An 18,837-nucleotide genomic window follows, 5' to 3' on the forward strand; every position below is an offset into this window, starting at 1 on the left:
CGCCCCACAAACGTAGTCACTTCCGTGTTTTATGTTGCATACAAGCAACTGGTAACAATTGGTGAATATTTTAATAAATATCACTTTGATTCGGCTAAGACATGGTTATTTGGTAAAATAACAACAACCTCTATATTACTAACATCGTAAACAACCACTTTTCTTCCATGACTGCTTAACTGTCTCCGTGGCTGAACGGTTACCACGCCGGACTGCCACGCATAGGTCCCAGGTTCGATTCCCGGGCCGGAGAAATATTTGTATGACATAGATAGGTCTTTCGTGAGTATAGCACCCGCGACACAGGGTTTCCCTAATACGGGGCTATGTTGAGTGTGTGCGTTATTATTATTATTTACTTTAGTCTCCTCAGCTTGTTAGCTGGTTTGATCCACGTTTACGGACCTAAGTCAAGTAAATGCAGTATGGCGTGTATTTACGGGTATGTGGTTGGTGTGTAATAAGATCCTACTTCGTCCTCTTCCATCTGCATGAACTTTCTGACGATGCGGCATATATTTAAAATTACAGCTTTTTGCAAGGTTATGTAGAGGCTTTCTTTACACCCTAATAATTATTATTATGGCTTTTACAAAAATAATATATTTATCAAATATATTAAGTTTTAAATTTTTTTGTTCTACTATCTAATACTTTTTAGATCTGTATAGTGAGGTTTTAAGTCACGGTTGAAGTTACAGGCACATAGCATTTGTCAGCTTATGTCTCAGGGTGACGGGCTCAGTAGCAGTGCCCCTAAGATCTTTGCGATAAAAAGCTCTGAATGGCACTGGGTAGGCGTGTCGCTTATCACCAAGCGCATGGCTTGTTCGTCCCGTCTCTTAATATTATATTTTAAAAAGTCCAAATGTGCTTCCCACCCCCGCTGCTACGTTTTGCATCGTATCGCATAGAGTTATGACTGTTTAGAGCTATTTAATTATTTTTGTACGAAAGTAACGTTGATGAATTATTACAAGTCATGGAACAAAAATTGTTGTTTATGATGTTTGTAATACAGTCCTACGGGGTTGTTAGGATTTTAGAAATAACCCTGTATATTTGCAGACGCATACACTGCAGTTGTTGAATATAGCATTTTTTTTGTTTTATTAAAATTGTATGTTCATACGTAACTATATAAAATGTGTCATTCAATAGTTAAATAACTATATTAGAAATGAAACTATTAATTTAGCGTATTTTTGTGTTTTCAAACCAACCAACGTGTCGGGACCTTTACAGTTTCCCATGGGCAGCCGTGGCCAGTAACATGCCACATCACCTGCAACTATAATATTCTGTGTTGTATGTCTTTGTAGAGCCCCGAAGACAGCTCGTCGTGCGATGTGGGCAGGATGCGGGATGACGACTCTGAAGCCTCCAGCGTCTGCTCCGAGCGGAGTCTTGACTCATATAGAAGACATGATGTAAGAATTGTGTTTTATCGTATGTTAAAAAAAGTTGTGCAGAAATATTCTAGCATGAAACTTCATCACAGAACAATCCCATATCTTTCTACTTAAGTTTTGTTTATAGTCTCCCCTACCTGTCAACATTTTGGTTATATGGGAAGGGCACCATTTTATGTGCAAACAAGGCTGTGCAGGGACCTTAACAGTCAGATCCTGAGGGCCTACACTCGTTCTTCATCCAACATCCGTCCATAACAATTACTCAAATAAGTAATATTTAACTAAATTAAAACAAGGTGTGAATTAAGAAGTTTCTTTGAATTTGGACAAGTATTTATTATTTGACAGTAATTGTTTCGGATGGATAATGAGAGTACAGGGTTTGGATCCCGATTCACAACTCTTCGATATTTTAACCCAATCTTTCGATTCGATATCCTTCTCGAATCGAACGGCGCTTTCCGAGCTGGGGGTCAATTACCTTAATTTACCTTAATTACCTTACGATAAATCGTACTATTTCTTTTCATTTTTATTCACAACACCCGAATCGAATGCCAAATTGTCGTATTCGAAACCGAACCGAAATGACATCACAGCCGTATGATTACTCGAACTTCTCGACCGGCAAAGGCTTTAAACGTTAATCAGAACACAGTTATCGAATGAAAGTTACCGAAGGTCCTATTGTTTACAAAGCAAGAATGTAATATGGATATCTCTAATTATTTTAAATAAAGTCTGGATTTTGTTCAATTTTATTAATTTATTTTATGTAAATGTCTTAAAAATGTATATAAAAGTATTTTGGAAGGAATGCATTAAAACAAATTAAGTTCGGGTGTGAATAAAAGTGAAAAGAAATCGGAGTTATCGTAAGGTTCTGTCCTTAGTAGGGCTAGCACCAAAGGGCGAAATTTCATCCGGTACTCAAAAGGTTAGTGCCTTGGGTCTTCATCATCATCCTATTTAAGAGCCAGAATGTTGTCGGTGTAGCCTCCTCCACTCCTCACGGTTCATGTCCAATTCCTTGACTGCTTTATAGCTGTTCACTTTGATCTTGTTTTTTATTTGTTTCTTTACGCCATTCTTGGCTTCCTCTCTTTCTTTTCCCTCCTAGTCACCCCTCAATTATCACTCTCAAAAATTCGTCATTACGTAACAAATGTCCAAACATTCTTCCCCTTCTCCTCTCTATTGCGTTCTACAGAATTCTCTCTTCCCCAAACCTTTCCAAAACTTCCTCATTTGATCTCTTTTCAATCCATTTCATTTTTTCCATTCACCTCCAGCACCACATTTCAAATGACTCCAAACTCTCTCTTGGGTCTTTACCACGGAACAACTGAAAACATTCGGCCATAACTTCATAAGTAGGCTCGTTAATCCGACATCTAATTCAAAGGGGAACTTGCCTTAGGAAAGAGTAGCAATATTTAATTGTTTTATCGAGGATCAGATTCTTCAGGGTGAAATTGAGAAGATGGAAAAAATGCAAAACGATGTGTGTCGGCGTAGTTTTGTAATTCGAAAAATAACAGATACATAATAGCCTTATATCCTAACGACACACGGCAAGAAGAGGGACTATTAAGGAGATCAGCACCACCTGTCCTGCCGTATTAGAACTAGACAGTGGGTCGGAATACGTTAGGAAACCAGTGAGAAATCGAACATGTTAAACTGCATCCGATAGACGGCGCCGTCTTCCTGTAAATTAATAACCGGCCTGTCTGTCATTGGACATTAACAATGGCCGGAAAAAGTTGTTCCACATTTAGAGATACAAGAAGCGACCTAGCGTTGTTAAAACCACCAAATATTAATTATTTACTTTTTTTCGAATTCCGGATTTCCGGAAATGGCTTTACTGCATCGCAGGACAACTACTGACCTAGGAAATGGAAGTTGGATTTTGAAGTAATTCTGAATATGTGGAACACCTATTTCCGACCATTGGACATTGATGAATAGAAATATTTGAAGTTTTTGACTTACCTGCGATGTCGCGTGTGCCCAGAGCGTGTCGTGGTCGGGGTCGGCGACGCGGCTGGGCTGGGAGTGCGGCTCGCCGCCGCCGCCGCCGCCGCCCGACGACATCATCGCGCTGTGCGCCTCCACGCACTGGACCGAGCGCAAGGACGGGCTCACGCACCTGGTTGGTTCACTCCCTTCTTTCTCAGTCATTTCACTACAGTACAATAGTTTGGCAGATTACAATAGTGAGGTCAAATCTCAATTCATTATCGAATAAAATATAATCAAATCCGGTCGCATCTATAACTTTTTAGGTTTATAACTAGTATTGCAAGGGGTAGCTGGTTAAATAGTTTTAATATATCGACAATTCAATCGGAAGTAGAAGTTGTGCTGGCCAGTGATTCAATAATTGACGATCATTTGAAAATTTCCAATTTCGAAAACCAAATGCCGAGTTGTGTCGTAAAATTACACATTCCGTAAGTTTTACTGCACGTCACTATCGAGAACAATGTACAGCAATGAGCAACGTAATTATTCATTAATACTAAAACTTGATGAGTGGACAAACGTCAAAACCGCCATTATAGCGTGCCGGTACTTTAGGTACCTTTTAGTGGCGCCATTGTGCGACAGCTGCGCGTATGTATTTTATTTCACAAAATATGATGACAAAAACGGTGACGCTGCAACTACCCTTCTAAATATTGTGTGAAAATCAGTAATACCGCGGCTGCAGCGCCACAGTGGCGCCACGCTTTTATAAACGTCTCTTTTGAAAGCGCCCTTACGGCGTTTAAATGATTTTTTATTATTATTATTCATTTATACCTCATTCGTTTAACTTAAGGATAATTAATACATGCAGCCGTAGCTTCAAAAACTACTGCAGTTTTTATCCGTGCACAACGATTCACTCTAGCAAGTATTATCAAAGATGCACAGGAGTATTTACATTACTTTAAAAAAAAGAACCTAATTTAAGAGTAAAGTCTACAATAAATATAGTATGTAATTCAATTTCTGTTGAATGCTCTAAAGTTTCAAATATATCTATTAACAAGTGGTAACTTTGGAGGGTAAGTAAGGCTGCTGGTGAAATTACAAGCGCATGGGACTTATCAACTTATGTTTCAGGATGACGTGGCAGTGCCCCTCAGATCGTTACTGTTTAAAGCTCTGAGTGGTACTGCAACTGTTATGGACAGGCATGTCGCTGACCACCAGGCATACGACATGTTCGTATCGTCACTTGATATTATAAAAAAAATAAATTTCGTACAGGCTAACTACCTAAACAGCGGGCGTCTTCTTACGGACGAACAACTGAAGCGCCTTACCGACCTTCTCAATAAGATGTTCGTGGACGCACACACGAAGGTGTTCTCCCTGTTGCTGGATGCCGTGTGCGAACTGCTGCTCGTGCATTGGCAGCAGTTGAAGGACTGGCTCTACCAGCTTATGTTCAGGTTCGTATCTTCACAATTGCCATAGTATATGAGACAAGTGGTGTATTTCTTTAGAAACTTAGGGCATCCGCACATATTCACATAATCTTAAAGTTAAATTACACTTGAAATCGTCATAGTGATTAAACTCTAATGCTCATTCGTAAGACAGATTTTAAGAAGAACGAGCAAAACCTCTAGGGGTTGCTCTCTGTAAATATACATTTGAATACATTTATCATTTGCAATATTTATCATTCGTCTAAATTAGTTATTTTAGTCTTTATATTACATGTACGTTACTTTTTAAGGTATGTATTACACGGGTCATAGTCGCATTAACGTAAATATTTAACATGAGTTCTCCTAGGTTACCTAAGTCATTTCAAGAACATTTGATCGAATTTTCAGAATACCGAAAATAATTTACCATGGGAAACGCTTTTTTGAGGAATATTATAATAACATCCTTTCCATAAGGTGTCCGTCAGACTGGCTGGACCAAACGTGATATACAAATCAAACTGGGCTCATTATTTACTACCTATTGACATATTTTGTACCTTAGCGCTAACGGAAATATTAAAGAAATAAAGCGCCGACCATTGTGACGTGAGGTTGGCTAATCACTTTACGTTTTTCGTGGTTCCAGCAATGTATAATTTACTTTTTTTATATAACTATTTACTACCTAAACATATTTTTTACTACTTTAGGAAGCTTCTATAAAAAGTTATTTAAAACATTAATAAAACGCCTTTGCAAAAGTTATCTTCTAAAAAAACAGTTTATCTTCTCCGTGTAATTGCTAATAATACTTATTCAGGCGCTTCATGAAAAAATCACGCTTTCGTTATAAATCAGTAAGTTATGACATTCGAGCAAACAATTTCGGACTTCTGATCTGTTACCCCAAACATGTTATTGTTTTTTTACAGGTTACTCATGAAGTTGGGCACGGACATCCTGGGCTCGGTGCAGAGTAAAATCATGAAGACGTTGGATGTCATCCACGAGTGCTTCCCTGCCGAGTTGCAGCTCCATAACATATTCAGGTTTGTCATTGTTACAACTTGTCTTGGTCTGTTAGTTTTCCTGAAGTTTTGTCGTATCATGGACCTATAGCTGAGGAGAACTGCTAATGTCCATACTACAGGTCGCAACTCTGTAAAAGGTCAAAATTCCATCTTGTATCAAGATTTTTTCTGATACCATGTGACGAGTTACAAAACAGTTGCAGTGCTACTAAGAACTTTAAATCACAAAGATCTGGGGGCACTGCCACTGCGCCCTGAGGTACAAGTTGACAAACAATAAAATAGGATACTTCGGTCCACTCAAAATTTTGTTGAAGTTGGAAGTAAAAGGCTGTAAAAAAGGTATATAAAAAATAGGCACAACAGTATAAAACACTCCCTCACTATATTATAATAACAAACTGTTCAGACACTTACCCCAAAAGGGCCGAGTTATACGGAATTACTAGGTTTAAGTGGTATTAAAATTGAGCAGGGAGTGACGATGTAACGAAACAAAATCAGAATGGCGAAACAAAGGAACTAAAGAACGATAGAAAATTTAATAATCTCAGTACAGAGTACTAAAAAAACCGACCTCAAAAGTACGTGGAATTACGTCTATTTGCTAAGTTTCATTGAAATATCCCCTAGTTCGCCAGTATACAGGACTTGACTGGAGATAATAAAAATAGGTTCTCACTACGACACTATTCAAAGTATATCGAGAGAAAAACGCCTTGAATTGGAGAAATAGCAAAATCAACTAAATAATTGCTAAAAGTAATTGCTCCTAAATTAAAGTTAGGCGCTATTTATAAAAATGAATCTTCATGCGTGAACAGCCACCCTTTGAGGTGGATGATTTTCTTCAAAATGAAATGGGACCACTATGGAAATACCCCCTTTCCAACAAAAAAAGAATCATGAAAATCGGTTCACAAATACCGGAGTTATCGCGTAACATACATACAAAAAAAAAAAAAAAAAAAAGAAAGAACATACAGTCGAATTGAGAACCTCCTCCTTTTTTGAAGTCGGTTAAAAACGAGTGGGCAGGAACCGGAGCAAAGGCGATGAAAAGGTGGGTTGACGATGTAAGGAGGTCACATAGTCACAATTCTTATATGCCTGTAATTTCACCAGCACCCGTAGCCTTCAAAACCAGAAAGGCGGAAGAAGTAGATAAGGTGGCAGTACTTCACTGGACGAACTCTTTCACAAGGAGCTCTACTGCTACTAAAACTGTTACTAGATGGCGCTGATTAGATAGCCTGGAAGTTGTTTTATGTAATGGCCGTGGATATCAATTACTTCTTCTAAATGCTTTTGTCACACGAAAGCCATAAAAATATTACGAATTTCATGAAAAAAATTATACATGTATACAATCTCTCAGGACTGTATTACAAACATCATAAACATTTACAACTTTTGCAAAATGACTTAGTAATATTCCAGAACTGTACTCAATGCTCAAATCAGGACTTGATTATGGTCTATAGTGCTTGAAATCAAACTCAAGTCCTGACTTGCGCATTAAGTAGGGTTCTGGAATATGACCCTTAATTAATCGTCAGATTTTTTTTTTTTTTTTTGTGACTCGGCAAAATGACTGCTCAACACAAATATCTTCACTCCGTCACTATCATTTTGCCGGTCTGGCCAAATGCTTCTTCACACTACGTTTGAAGGACCCGATGTTATAGAGGGGAGGGAATACATGCGCCGGGAGTTTAATACAAAAATAAAAACATTTAAATAAATCAGACACTGTGCAAAACGCGGGAGTCGTCGCAGAGAACACTTACACATTTGAACCTACTACTTACTGCCAAGTACGGATCTAAAAAGTGTCAGATAGTACAAATAAGCCACGGAACGAACCAGCGGACTTTACAAATATTTCTATGTACTTATTGTCGGATCTTTGCGATTTGTTTTCCACGACTTTTAACCGTAGCGCCATCTATGAGAAATCTATGAAAGTATTACGTCATCGTGTTAGGAACTTTATAGTTACTTGGCTAGTTAGTTAGCTAGTAGTTACTTTACAGTTTTAATTGGCATAGAGTCTGTCACGGTTTGCTACAAGACGTCGGTTCGAACGCGATCGGATCGAAGGAAATAATAATTATAACAAACTAGTGGAATAATTTCACAAAAAATAATTGAATATCAATTAAATACAAATTTAATGGAAGTTTATTTTTAGTAAATTTATTATATTTGATCATTCACTGAATAACAGTTGTTGTTTATGATGTTGCTAATCTAATCTAGTTTAGGTTACGATGTAACTACCGTACGCACTGACAAACTTTTTAAGTAAATAAAGATAGAGGAGACGAAAAATTAAAAATGTTATTAAATAAAATAAGAACGTATTTATTTCTGTCTTGAAGGTTCCTAGCGGACAGTGCGACGGCGCCCACGGCCAAGACGAAAGCAGCAGCGCTTAGGTTTCTAGCAGACTTGGCGCACGACTACTGCACGCCCAATAGCCTCGCTGTTGCATTACAAGGTACTGTTATTTAATTCAAGTTTTATAGCAGGAATTGGATCTTAAACGTTTGCATTTTGAGATTTTTATGACGTCATTATCAATTCACAATGCTGTACTACTAAGCGCTTGGTTTCTTTAAAGAAGGTTTTGAGAATTTCATATTTTCCCAAGGGCCGTCAACCTTCTTCTACGTGCAGGTTTCGTCGCGATGTTTTCCTACATTCATAAAGTAACAAGAGCCACAGAAAACCAGTCCTCTTAAGTTGTGTCCACCCAAATCGTACAATTTACGGACGGCACTAGCGGCCATTCCTCGACCGACGATATGCATGCAATGCCTCTGCGCAGGCGGCGCCGGCGGCTTCGCGGGCCGCGCGCTCGCCAAGGTGTCGCTGCTGGCGCAGGACCCGCGCCAGGGCGACGTGCGCCAGAGCGCGCGCCGGGCGCTGGCCTGCCTCTACGACTGCAACCCCGTGCCGGTCAGTCTCGTTCTCTCACTCAGCCACCGCCCGAACTCACTCACTGAACCATCCGCCAAAACTCACTCACTCTTCCACCATCCAAAACTCACTAATTCCATTCATTCACTCACTAAACCACTCGCCACCCACCCAAGCTCACTCACTTTTCCACCCACCAAAACTCACTCACTCCATTCATTCACTCAACTACCCACCAAATCTAACTCTTCCACCCTCCAAAACGTATGAAATAAAAATACATAGATTCGGGCGTGTCAGCCTTTTGTCTGTGGAATCCCTTATAATAATCTGACTTACAATTGAAATATCTTGATTAACTAACTTTTAACGGCATATGCGTGCAGTTCACGGCGTTGATGAGCGAGCTGCCAGCGGAGACGCAGGCCATGGTCAACGGCGTTCTACAGCAACACGTGCGCCGGACCTCCTCAAGTATGTATCACCTCACTTACCTAAGAACATTATAATTCGTAACATCTCAACTCAGTTGGTAAAGTCCCGGTTTTCGATCATTTTTATCAGTAATAATAACAAACTTGTGTAATATTATCACAAAAATTAGATTAAACGTTAAAATTTTAATCTACAGACACCCATACATTTTTTAGTAGCCGTACTCCCCTTGTGAGAGAATTCGTCCAGGGAAATACAGCCACCTTACTTATTTCTGCCGCCAAACAATAATGTGAGCATTACTGCGTTCCTATTTGGAAGGGTGAAAGTACATGCACATGGGACTTGTCAACTTATGTATCAGGGTGACGGGCACAGTAGCAGTGCCCCTCAGATCTTTGCGATTAAAGAAAGCTCTGAGTGGCATTGCAACTGTTATGACCGGGTGTGTAGCTGACCATCACGCGCACAACTTGTTTGCCCCGTCACGTGATATCATAAAAAAAAGACAGTAGAGTCGCAGAACTGCCTGACACCCAATTACCCAGTTAGTCCTGGTAACACATTAGCGACACAACTCTTATAAATATCAACTCCCGTTTGCACTGAACTACTGCCAACTACTGACCTGTGTGTACGTCTCCGTATATTCCAAAAAATATTCTGTATTTATTGTAATAAACATAATATCTCTAACAATGCCGTGCTGTTCTATTCGGTGGTGTGGGAAAAACAACAAAACATCTAATTACAAAACAAACGGAATCACATTTCATCGGTAATTATATATTAAATGTGTAATTTTGCAGTTTTCCTCCATTATAGCAAAGCTCAAGTTAACTGGGCGGTTTGAAGTGAAACATTTGACGACACCCATTGACGACATCAATTGTTTCGAATTCGGGCTAGCCAATCGGAGCGCAGTTGCCACAGTAATGATTTGGCAGAATAGTTTTCAAACACATTAAATTATATACTCGATGGCTGTAGTAGTGCAAAAAGGCCATAGCTTAGCGTCGGTGTTTACTCAGGAGCAAACCGCTAATTTTCAGCTACAACCTAGAGTGTGCCGCGAATTCGATAACCAGCTAGAGTTTGTCTTTTTTGAAGACGGAGTAAAAATTATATTTGTTACCAAGGTTGCCAGTTTTCATAAAATTTTAAATAGTTATGTAGTTGTTGTCGATAGTTGTGTCGATAGATTGTGAAAGAAGATAAAATGTTGCCAAAAATGACTGAAGTATGATTCTTACGACGTTCTAATCATTACTAATTGCTATATTGCCTTCTTTGTTCTTACTTTGACAGATGGCCTACTAGTGTCGAGATCGATTTTTATTCATATACATTTTAACAAGAATAGCAGGATTTCATTATCTATATTGAATTAAAATGAAAAACGTCAAAATATGTCTTCTCTTTGTATTTTTCATAAATACGGTGTATGTATGTATATGAACTTACAAAAATTGACAATTCAAATGAACTTGTGCTCAGTAATTGGATGAATAATGGGTCGACGATGATTCTAATGGAACAAGTTCGGCTATTTACTCCATAATATGCAGTCGATGGTCGATAGAATATTTATCGACCGCAATCACTAGCTGCTTGTAAGCGGCCAACACTTGCACATTGAACTGTCATTTAACTCCGTCTTAAAAAAAGACCAGACTATAGCTGAAGCCATTTCCATGTTGTTCATTAGTTTAAACAAATAATAAATTCGAGACGAAATCGATAGATATCATAATAATAAAAAATAGATGAATATCATGTGTAGTAAAAACATTATGACGTTCAATAAGTTTTGACCATTTCGGGGTTAAAAGAGAGGTATTATCTACTCTATATATATTATTTAAATTTCAGGTAAATATACTCTGCTTCCTAAAATTTACTATTTTTTCTTAAGCCACTATTGAATATGTGGTTTTTGAAAAGATGATGTATGTGTTCAACAGCCGGCAGCGACAGCCCCCTCCGTACCTCGAGCGCAACATCAAACTGCGCAAACGCAGAAGACGTGTACTCACGAATTAGGAAAACGACAACCGAAATCCACACTTACACTGCGCAACACGCGAATGGTAAGTAAGCTTTACTTTGCATTTGATCATAACGAATTTAAATATATTGCAACCGCCATGTATTTTTAACCGACTTCAAAAAAATGGAGGAGGTTCTCAGTTCGACAGTTTTTTTTATTACTCCAACATTTATGAACCGATTTCGAATTCTCCCCCCTACTCACTACTGACGTACCCCCTCAGTAGTTGTCCCATACAAATTTGAATAAAATATTCCACCTGTAAGGGTGGGCAAATTAGAAGATGAGTCAGGTTTATTAGATTTAACCGATTTTAATAAAACTTTGCAAATATATAGGTAAGTATGTAAATTCACAAACTTCGGAGGTCGGTTTTTTAAATAAAAATGTTATAATTATTACGCGTCGTTACATGTCAGGCGCGGGCGCATTTCATATTTGAAATTTCGTCTGTTCTTAAAATGGCGTTAGAAAGAAGGATGGCGAATAGCCGTTGACGGACTTTGCTAGTATAATTTTGCGTTTTTGTTTATGCCTAGTTATCAATATATTTTTGTATACTTTTAAAAGTCGGGAATGAAGAAATTGTAAAACAATGTATTTTAGAATAAATGCAAGAACACAACGCAATTGATTCAGTTCTACCATAGATTAAGTAACTGTTGTGTCTTAATGATTAAAAGACGGCGCAATTAATTAATGCGATTTATTTCTATATAATTGCACACTACACGATAGGCAAGCCGGGCGCGAGAGAGAGAGAGTATGTGTGAGCGGTGCAGACCAATGCACCACACATTCGGATACACTACAACTCTTCCCCCCTTAACATTACAGAATAAACAAAACTTAATACTAACTATAGATAGACCCTTAACATTACAGAATGAACAAAACTTAATACTAACTATAGACTCTCTTCCCCTTAACCTATGAAAAACAATAATCTACGATTTCCAAAAGGGAAGGCCCTGTCTCTTAACTCTTGGCATCATGCACAGCATACATCTTTACAGAAGTCCTACGAGTTAAAATCGGAACCTTATAGTTGAATTAGTCTTAACTAACAAATCTTTAAATATTAAGTAACTAATACTTAATTATGTCTCTATTCGTCCAGACAAGCATTACATTTCAACATTTGGTTAGTATGTCTTTTCCATTGATACCCATTTACATCTATAACATAGGTTGTATTTGGAATTGATTCCTTTATTATAATTCCTTGAATCCATGGCTTGTGACCTTTTCGATAGTCCTTAACCATTACCTTTTCACCAACATTAAATTCAACACTCCTATTTCCTGAAGAATTTTTTGATTGTTTTTCTAGTATTTCATATGATTTTTCTATAATAGCTGGAGGTCTAAATAAGGAAAATCTATTCCTGAGTTCTCTACCCAGTAGTAATTTAGCTGGGGTCATCCCAGTGGCGTTATGAGGCATATTTCTATAATCGAAGAGAAATAAGTTAATTGCAGAAGAAAGTGAATTTCCACTTTCTTTTATTTTTGTTACATGAGTTTTAAATGTGTCTACAAATCGTTCCGCCGCTCCATTTGTAGCGGGGTGATATGGTGGTGAAAAGGTATGTTTTACATTTATAGCTTTACAATAATTTTCAAATTCGAAACTGGTAAAAGTAGGTCCATTGTCAGTCACCAAGTGTGCCGGGAAACCGAAACGCGAAAATATGCTTTTAAATTTTTTCTATGGTTTGTACTGCGCCAATATTTGACATTTCAAACACCTCCGGCCACTTTGAGTAACTGTCAATGACCACTAAGTACATTTTGTTATAAAATGGACCTAAAAAATCAGCATGTAATCTATACCATACTGACGGTGGTGCAGGCCATGGCTTCAATTGACCTTTCTGAGGATTTTTATGGTTACTTAAACATGTAAAACAACTACTGGTTATTTCTTCTATTTCAGAATCTAGATTTGGCCACCAAAAATATGAACGAGCAAGTTGTTTCATACGAACTGTTCCAAAATGGCTTTTGTGTAACTCTGTTAAAACAGATTGTCTCAAAATAGTTGGTACTATTATTCTATAACCCCAAAATAAACAACCCCTATCTACACTTAATTCATTTTTCTTGTTAAAATAAGTTAACAAATCTTTGCTTAATAATTTTTTTTCAGGCCAACCATCTACAGTATATCTTATAATTGTTGACAATACAGTGTCCTTTATTGTATCTGACTGAATTACTTTCCAATCTAGTTTTTCTAATTCTGAGTTATTTATGTAACAAGTGTTACTTACATTTGCATTTTCACAAATCGGGTGTAAAATAATTTTTTGATTGCAATCTGAATGTGCACGTGACAGAAAATCTGCTGGATTAATATTAGTTTTAATATATCTTATTTTATATGTGAAAGCTGACAAAAATATTGCATAATGTTGAAGTCTTTTGGCTGCCATTTTTGGAATGCCCTTGTTAGGACCAAATATTCTGACCAAAGCAGCATTGTCTGTTTCTAATTCAAAACAACGTCCATAAGTATAATTATAAAATTTTGTTACACCAAAAATTATTGACATAGCTTCTTTGTCAATTGCCGAGTATTTCTGCTCGGTAGCATTTAACTTTTTACTAGCGTACGCTATGGGCTGGACCACACCATTTGAATCTCTATTTGACAGTACTACCCCTAACGCTGTATGTGATGCGTCACATGTCAAGATAAGTGGCAAATCCGGGTTAAAATGTCTTAAATTATCTACAGATGTCAGTTTTTCTTTTATTAACCTAAAAGCGTCGTTACATTCTTTTGTCCATATAAATTTCTTTTTCTGAGTACATTCATATAAGGGTGTTAATATGTGGGCCATGTTCCTTAAGAAACGGGAATAATAATTAACCTTTCCTAGAAAGGACTTTAACATTGTGATATTTTTGGGTGGTTCAGTATTTAGTAATGGCTCTATATTCTCTTTTACTACACTAATTTCGTTCTTTGTTATTCTAAAACCAAAAACTTCAATGCTCTTTTTAAAAAATTTACATTTTTCCAATTTAAGTTTAAATTCACATTCTTTTAATTTAGATAATACTTTACAAAGAGTATCCAAAGTTTCCTTTATTGTTTTACCTACTACATATATGTTATCAATAAATACTATAGTATTTGGGATGTTAGCTAATTTACCATACATTAACCGTTGAAAAGAGCCTGGTCCCGTATTAACACCATATGGTAAATATTGATATTGATATGTACCGAATTCAGTAACAATTGTTGTTAACTCTTGTGATTCCTTATCTAAAGGTGCCTGAAGGTATGCTTCTTTTAGGTCCAACTCACAGAAGTATTCTCCGTCTTTTAATGTTTCAAAAATGTCCTCTATATGTGGCAAAGGAAAGTGGTCAGTTTCTAGGTGTGGATTTAATGTGACCTTGTAGTCCCCACATAGGCGAACTGAACCATCTGCTTTCAAAATAGGTACCACTGGGGTGCCCCATTGACTGTATTTTACTGGCTTTATTCTATCATTTGCTACTAACCGAGTAATTTCAAGTTGTACCTTATCTTTGAGTGCCAATGGCACACGGCGCACTGGATGACATTTTGGTTTAGCATCCGGTTTTAATTTTAATTTAATTGTTTCACCTTTGAAGTTGCCCCAGCCCGGACTAAATACTTCTGTGAACTTTTCTTTTACATAGTTTTCCGCATCTGAAATAGGTTTGTCATTACTGGCTACTTCAATAATATTTGTATTGAGAAACTTTGGAGGCCACAATCCAAATTTACTTAACCAGTCACGGCCTAGAATGCGTGGCATATTATCATTGCCAATGTAAACATGTAATATTTTTACTTTTTGTTCATATTGAACTGTTACATTCTCTAATATTCCTACTGGCCAGGAAATTGTTTGATCAAAGTTTTTAAATTTTATGTTACATTGGGTTACATATTTACTATTAAAATACTTTATTTTATCTTTTAAAGGAATTACGGTGACATCTGAGCCTGTGTCTAGTTGGAAATCAAGAAGTATACCTTCAATATTCAATGTAATGTAATGTGGTGGTATTCTACTTACATTAACTGCATATGTCTCGTATTTGTTATACAATGGGAATTCGGATGGTTCTACATCTTCTTCCGTATCGACCGAAGTCTCACTTTTTTCCATAGTATATATCCTGCTGCTAATTCTCTTGTTCTTTGAGCACATTTTGAAGATATGCCCTTGTCGACCACATTCTGAGCAGAACTTTCTTTGTAATCTGCACTGAGATTTTATATGATTATTAGCACCACAACAATAACATATTTGGTTCTTACGATCCAATTTAGATTTTGATTCTTTATAACAATTATTGGTATTTTTGGCCAAAACCGGTTTTCTCTCTTCTGTTTTCCTTCTCTGATCATAGAAAAACATCTCTGACACTGTGTCCTCTTTCTTAATATCGCTAGTTTGAACTAATGCTGCTTCTACAGTTCTAGCCAACATAATGGTTTGTTCCAAAGTTAAATTGAAACTGCTTTTTAATAGCTCGAACTTTACGAGTTTTGAATGGACACCATCTATTAATTTTTCTTTGATTTGGTCTTCTAAGTCTTTGAAGTTACATTTTGCTCCTAATTTCTGTAATTGTAAAACATAGTCTTCAATGGTCTCTGCTGGCAGTTGATTTCTACTGCGGAACGTGGCCCGGTCCAAAGCCGTTGATTGTAATTGCGTATACTTTTCTCTTAGTTTTTTGCACAAAACAGCATATGATAGTGTTATAGGTTTTGTAGGGGTACACAAACAATTGAGGACTTCCAGCACTTTAGGAGTTAGTTTGGTTAAAAGTAGCGGCACTTTTTTTACTTCCGATACTTCGTTTAACGTAATTATACATTCTAGTTGTTGTTCGAAACACTCCCAATTCACTCCGTCAAAAGGTTGGAGTTGGTAATTTGCCATGTTGGATGATTGATTTCGGGGATTCTTGCAATATTTGCTCAATAGCTTGCGTAATTCATCAACTTTAGTGTTTGAATCGAATTCAATGCCAAACTCTTTTAATTTCCTCTGTAATTCAGACTTATTCAACTTGTAAATCCATGATCTTTTCTGAAATTTCCAATTTTCTCCGTTTTCACTATCAAAAAACTCGGATTCAGGCTCTGAAGAATTGCTCTCCGACGACGTACGCATGAAGCATATATTTACGAACAAAACAATGAAGTTAGAATCGGACGGGCCTAAACGTCAAAATGGCGAGTTTAGGAATTCGCCTGCAATCTGCGCGTACTTCACACTGAAGCGTGCCGGCTATGCACTTTAACACTAAAATTGTTGATGAGAAACCTCGAAATAGCGTAAATTCTTATTTGTAGCGTGAATTCGTCACGGTCGTCGCCAAATTGTTGTGTCTTAATGATTAAAAGACGGCGCAATTAATTAATGCGATTTATTTCTATATAATTGCACACTACACGATAGGCAAGCCGGGCGCGAGAGAGAGAGAGTATGTGTGAGCGGTGCAGACCAATGCACCACACATTCGGATACACTACAGTAACGTTCTTCAATTTATTTATTACTCCATATAAGGTATACAAAGATCTTAAATAACATAATTATAGGTCCTTATTATATGATACCCAGTAAGGGCGCTGTACAGAAGGGCAGAGCACACTTATTCTTTAAATCAATATACATTTCCAACACAATTACACAATTATAGTTATTCAAATTTGTCTGAAAAAAATTCTTCTATACAATAATAACATTTAATTATTAGTATTTGTTTTAAATGTTCTTGTACCTACGTTTCATTTAAACACGATTGAATGGTTACCTACCTGAAGTATTTTATAGTACACATATGAAACATTAAAGCTATAAAATACGTAATGAAATAATCGATTAAATATTGATGACATAAAGCAAAACATAAAACACAATGTGACAAAAATATTTAGACAATATTTAAATGAGAGGTAATAAAAGTTGCAAAGGAACGTTTTGACAAGAGACCTCGTGCTAATGTCAATGGCACATTGATATTGAGAACCGTGACCATTTGTGGCAGATTTGATTTTTATTCATTTTCATTGCGGCAGATTTGGGAATATTAGGGAAGTTCTTTATTGTTTTTGGGAACAAACTGAAAACTTGTTGTTTTCTGCTGCTACGAACAAACATCTGAAGCGAAATACAGCACAATGTTATAAATATAATCTACTCAACTCAAAAAATTATATAAGGTACAGTTATGAAGAAACAATTTTAACACGTATGATTATTGCCTTTAATCATGCCTGTCAAGTTTAGATGGATTACGGAGTGTACGCTAGATACATTAGATCCTCAATTCTCGGTTTATTTTATAAGTCATCGAGTATATAACCAGAAATAGAGACGAAATAAGGGCCATCCATCCCTGGCAACTCATCAAGCAAATGGGCCCTATATTACTTTTAAATATCGACTTACGTTTGCGCTGAAATCACAAATTAGATAGCTGAAATCGACCCCTCCTACGTAAAGTATCGTACGTCGAAATTGCCAAGTTATACGGTGTTTTTGCAGTTTCTAATGGCACAATTAGGCATTTTTCGCGTTTCCAACTGACGTTTAACTATGACAACAACGTTTACAACTCACATTGGGCACGCGAAGTAGGTACACTTGCGGGGTCTATTTAGATACAAATGCTATTACTCAAAAAGTAACAGTAGAAAAGTCACCTATGTCATAATTCATTATGTCATGTGGATTTACAGAGGTATTACATAATAGTATTCCAGCACATGATCCCTGTAAGGGCACTACAATGATAATAACTTTACTAATTATTAATTGTAATTAGAAAGAATTATCAAATATATCAGCACTAATATAAAAATTTAGAAAAGCATAAATATGGTGATACAATTTTCTTTTCATTCAACTAATTAATTTATGGTCAAAATTGGACAAAGTAATGGTTGAAGAAAATAAATTATTAACAAAAAAAAATAATCCTATCAAATGTTCGTAAATTGTGATAATATTATTACGTCAAAAATGTGATAAAAAATTAAGGAACGTCGTAGTTGAATAATAATAAATGTCAATAATTAAGTATAAAAACCTAAAACCTGTATATATCATGTCATGAAAGAAAGTTTGAAGAGAATTATTATTATTAATATTTATGCAGTTATTGTTTTATCATTCAAATATTCACCAATTGTATAATAAGTTTTTTATATTTGTAGGTCTTTTAGTTTACAAATTTGATGTTTTCAGGTATTTTATTGAAAATTTTTATTGACATAGCTAGGGGGCTGGATACATTTCCATTTTTGATGTTGACATGATTAATGTGTTTTGGTATCTAGTGGGAAAGCGACGTGATAGGTCCCCCCCTGCTTTGTGTAAACATTTGGATATTTTCTTACAAGTTTATCAAGAAATCAAACTAACAATCTGCCAATTTCCCTAGGTATAACCGAAGAAATTGACGCGTTCTGGGATGTATGGATACTAATTTGGGATTGGCTGCGCTTGGTGAAACAAACGATTTTCATATTATGT

The 18,837-nt window shown here is 36.6% G+C and overlaps 2 protein-coding genes across 4 annotated transcripts in view; one reads left to right on the forward strand and one right to left on the reverse strand.

Moving 5' to 3' along the window:
- The first annotated feature begins 1,328 nt into the window (after window positions 1-1,328).
- The window catches only part of LOC113234306 (CLIP-associating protein-like), a 39,762-nt gene continuing 22,253 nt past the window's right edge, over window positions 1,329-18,837 (forward strand). For 2 of the 3 annotated variants that reach the window (XM_026469604.1, XM_026469605.1), the window contains exons 1-8: window positions 1,329-1,430; window positions 3,436-3,573; window positions 4,680-4,864; window positions 5,782-5,898; window positions 8,265-8,383; window positions 8,714-8,844; window positions 9,192-9,279; window positions 11,205-11,330. In XM_026469604.1, coding sequence (XP_026325389.1) covers window positions 1,359-1,430; window positions 3,436-3,573; window positions 4,680-4,864; window positions 5,782-5,898; window positions 8,265-8,383; window positions 8,714-8,844; window positions 9,192-9,279; window positions 11,205-11,330 — 976 coding nt within the window. In that variant the 5' untranslated portion in view covers window positions 1,329-1,358. The remainder of the gene's footprint in view (window positions 1,431-3,435; window positions 3,574-4,679; window positions 4,865-5,781; window positions 5,899-8,264; window positions 8,384-8,713; window positions 8,845-9,191; window positions 9,280-11,204; window positions 11,331-18,837) is intronic. The other variant, XM_026469606.1, reaches the window with a different exon arrangement.
- LOC113234307 lies at window positions 12,030-16,763 on the reverse strand. Its single transcript, XM_026469607.1, has 2 exons — window positions 14,821-16,763; window positions 12,030-12,578 (listed from the first exon to the last, which is right to left on the reverse strand). The coding sequence occupies exons 1-2, from the start codon at window positions 16,465-16,467 to the stop codon at window positions 12,399-12,401; spliced, it is 1,827 nt and encodes a 608-aa protein (XP_026325392.1). The 5' UTR covers window positions 16,468-16,763; the 3' UTR covers window positions 12,030-12,398.

Source organism: Hyposmocoma kahamanoa, unplaced genomic scaffold (assembly GCF_003589595.1).
Source record: "Hyposmocoma kahamanoa isolate Upper Pololo Valley unplaced genomic scaffold, ASM358959v1 83, whole genome shotgun sequence".
Classification (NCBI taxonomy): Eukaryota; Metazoa; Arthropoda; class Insecta; order Lepidoptera; family Cosmopterigidae; genus Hyposmocoma; species Hyposmocoma kahamanoa.